This window comes from Macrobrachium nipponense, chromosome 24 (assembly GCF_015104395.2).
Source record: "Macrobrachium nipponense isolate FS-2020 chromosome 24, ASM1510439v2, whole genome shotgun sequence".
Taxonomy (NCBI): domain Eukaryota; kingdom Metazoa; phylum Arthropoda; class Malacostraca; order Decapoda; family Palaemonidae; genus Macrobrachium; species Macrobrachium nipponense.
The window spans coordinates 2,219,444-2,222,064 of record NC_061091.1 but is presented as its reverse complement, the minus strand read 5'-3'; the positions used below and the strand labels follow the sequence as shown (position 1 = coordinate 2,222,064).

The 2,621-nt window shown below is 31.4% G+C and overlaps 1 protein-coding gene across 1 annotated transcript in view; it reads left to right on the top strand.

Moving 5' to 3' along the window:
- Positions 1–1,932: 1,932 nt before the first annotated feature.
- LOC135205677 (uncharacterized) overlaps positions 1,933–2,621 on the top strand; it is a 3,757-nt gene continuing 3,068 nt past the window's right edge. The window contains exon 1 of the mRNA XM_064236584.1: positions 1,933–2,025. Within this exon, the coding sequence (XP_064092654.1) occupies positions 1,933–2,025 (93 nt within the window). The remainder of the gene's footprint in view (positions 2,026–2,621) is intronic.

Here is a 2,621-nt window from a genome sequence, read left to right as displayed (position 1 = left end):
TTTACTCACAGTATCGGCTAAAATAACTCGGGTGCTAGATGAATCACCATTCTAGAATTTTACACTTAATTTTCTGATATAGCACTTTTGGCTTCCACTTTTGCTTAATGTGACGAATGATTATGGCTGTTAACTTTCTTGACAATCACATTTTTTCTCCGTCTTGAATCTTCGTGTGAATTCGTGCCATGCATGAAGATTTTCGCATTCACATCGCCCCCCCAGAATAACCTTATCTTGTCAGCACTGGTGTATATGAAAATCATATATGTAGTTCTCGCCGTTCGATGAATTTCTCTTTTCCTCTTTGGATGAAATGTATTTAGAAGGCAACCGATATGGGTACTGAAGCTAAAACTGAAAATATAGAGATTGAATAGAAAACAAGAACTACATCCCACGTTTACGTTTAACAGCCCATTCTAATATAATACCATAGTTAACACCAAACAGCCCAGTTTCCGCGAGCTCTATAGGTAACCAAGAGACCCAGTTGTCTGAGACCGGACTCTTCTGATACCGAGTTTTCCTATTTTTCATACAAAATTCCTTTGACATTTTTCTATGCTTAACAGCAAATCTAATGTCTTAATTAAACATAAATACACATTAATACATTTTATTTGCCTTTCTGAAGCTCTGTTAGAGGACATGATAGTTTTTTCTACTATTTAAGACATAAATATTCAACATTGTTTTTGAGACCGAGTCTTCCTAGCCGCACCATATATATACATATATATATATATATATATATATATATATATATATATATATATATATATATATATATATATATATATATATATATTCTATATATATATATATATATATATATCTATATATATATATATATATATACATATATATACATATATATATATATATATATATATATATATATATATATATATATATATATATATATATATATATATATATATATATATATATTATATATATATATATATATATATATATATATTATATATATATAAAGGTTTTTTTTGCCACGAAGGAAAAAATGAAAAAACGAGTTGGCAAAAAAACTTTATTTATTCATAGCATCACGTTTTATATACTTCGTGATCAAGTTACATATATATATATCTATATATATTATATATATATATATATATATATATATCTATATATATATATATATATATATATATATATCTATATATATATATATATAATATACCGGAAAAGATTGGGGCATCTAGGACGCCGCAAGATTCAATAGAAATAAAACAGCAAACAGCCATCGTAGCATTGTAAATTTATTGGCCAAATTTTTGAGACTACATGTCTCATCATCAGGGCTGTAAAATACAAAGAATAAAAATTAAAAAGGACTCAGATAAAAAAACTTACAAAGTCTAAAATCAAGAAACTTGAATTTAAAACAAACAAAAAAAGCTAAAACATTTGAAAAAACATTGAAAACCTAATACTGAAAAAACTTTTAAAATTGTATATATTATATACTTATGTCGACTATATAGATATGTATATATAGGGCTATAGCAGGGTCCACAAAACGCATCGAGAGGGCCATAGTTTATTAACATGACGTGTCGTACATGTTCTCTATGCATCTTCAATCTGTTAATATAGCATAAAAAATTGTTTAGATTCACAAAAACTATTTTAAATATAAAGTTAAGAGGAAAACAGATACACCCACATACACACTACCTGACACCTAGCTTCCTAAACAAACAAGCAAAAAAGGCTTTTCTACTACTTCCCACCTTTTTTTTTTTCTCTCAACAGGGTTTTTTTCGTAATTTGATTAACCCTCAAAAGGCCTCCTAAATATAGCCACCTGTTTACCCTAAAAGAAAAAAAAAAATTCAGTTTTCCTTTCTTTTTTTTTATTTTACTTAACTTCCATTTTCGTTAAGTAGCCTCCTACCTCTCCTGGCTATGACCTCCTCCAACTATATCCCAAGAGAATCCTTATTAACACCCCAAGGAATCCTCAGAAATCCACGACCTTCCTTACCTATCGGTCTGTTGGTCTGAGTTTCCTAAGGTGCCTTGAATTGCCCCCCATCCTGCATTCGAGAGGCTCAGAGTCCCCAATTAACTTTTATTGAGCCGTGTCTCATTTTAATGTTGCTTTGGCCAATCACCGCGGAGGAGGCTGCATCCCGTACCTGGCCGCTCAGAGTCGCCTATGAAAAGGGTATATTGTTATTTACCAGCAAAAAAAAAGCTGAATGAAGGCCGGCGTCTGGAGCCTCCGCTGGTATCGTGGGGATACTTCAAAGCGATCTGCTGCTGCGATAAAGGCCGACAGGTGTTTTGGAGGGACGGGGTGGTGGTGGTGGTGATAGGGAGGGTGGGGGAGGAGGTGGCGGAGAATATTTGATGTGAGATGGCGAATGAAGATGGGGGAAACAAGGCTACTGATGAGGAGGAGTGGAGAAGGGGAAGGGGGGCAGAGGGAAAAAAAAGGGAAAAAAAAATTTATATTATTTATATATATCTTATATTTATATATATATATATATATATATATATATATATTTATAAAATTTTTTAATATATATATATATATTACTGTTTCCCCCATAAGTTTGGGAAAAAAAAAAAGATTAAGGAAAGAAGTA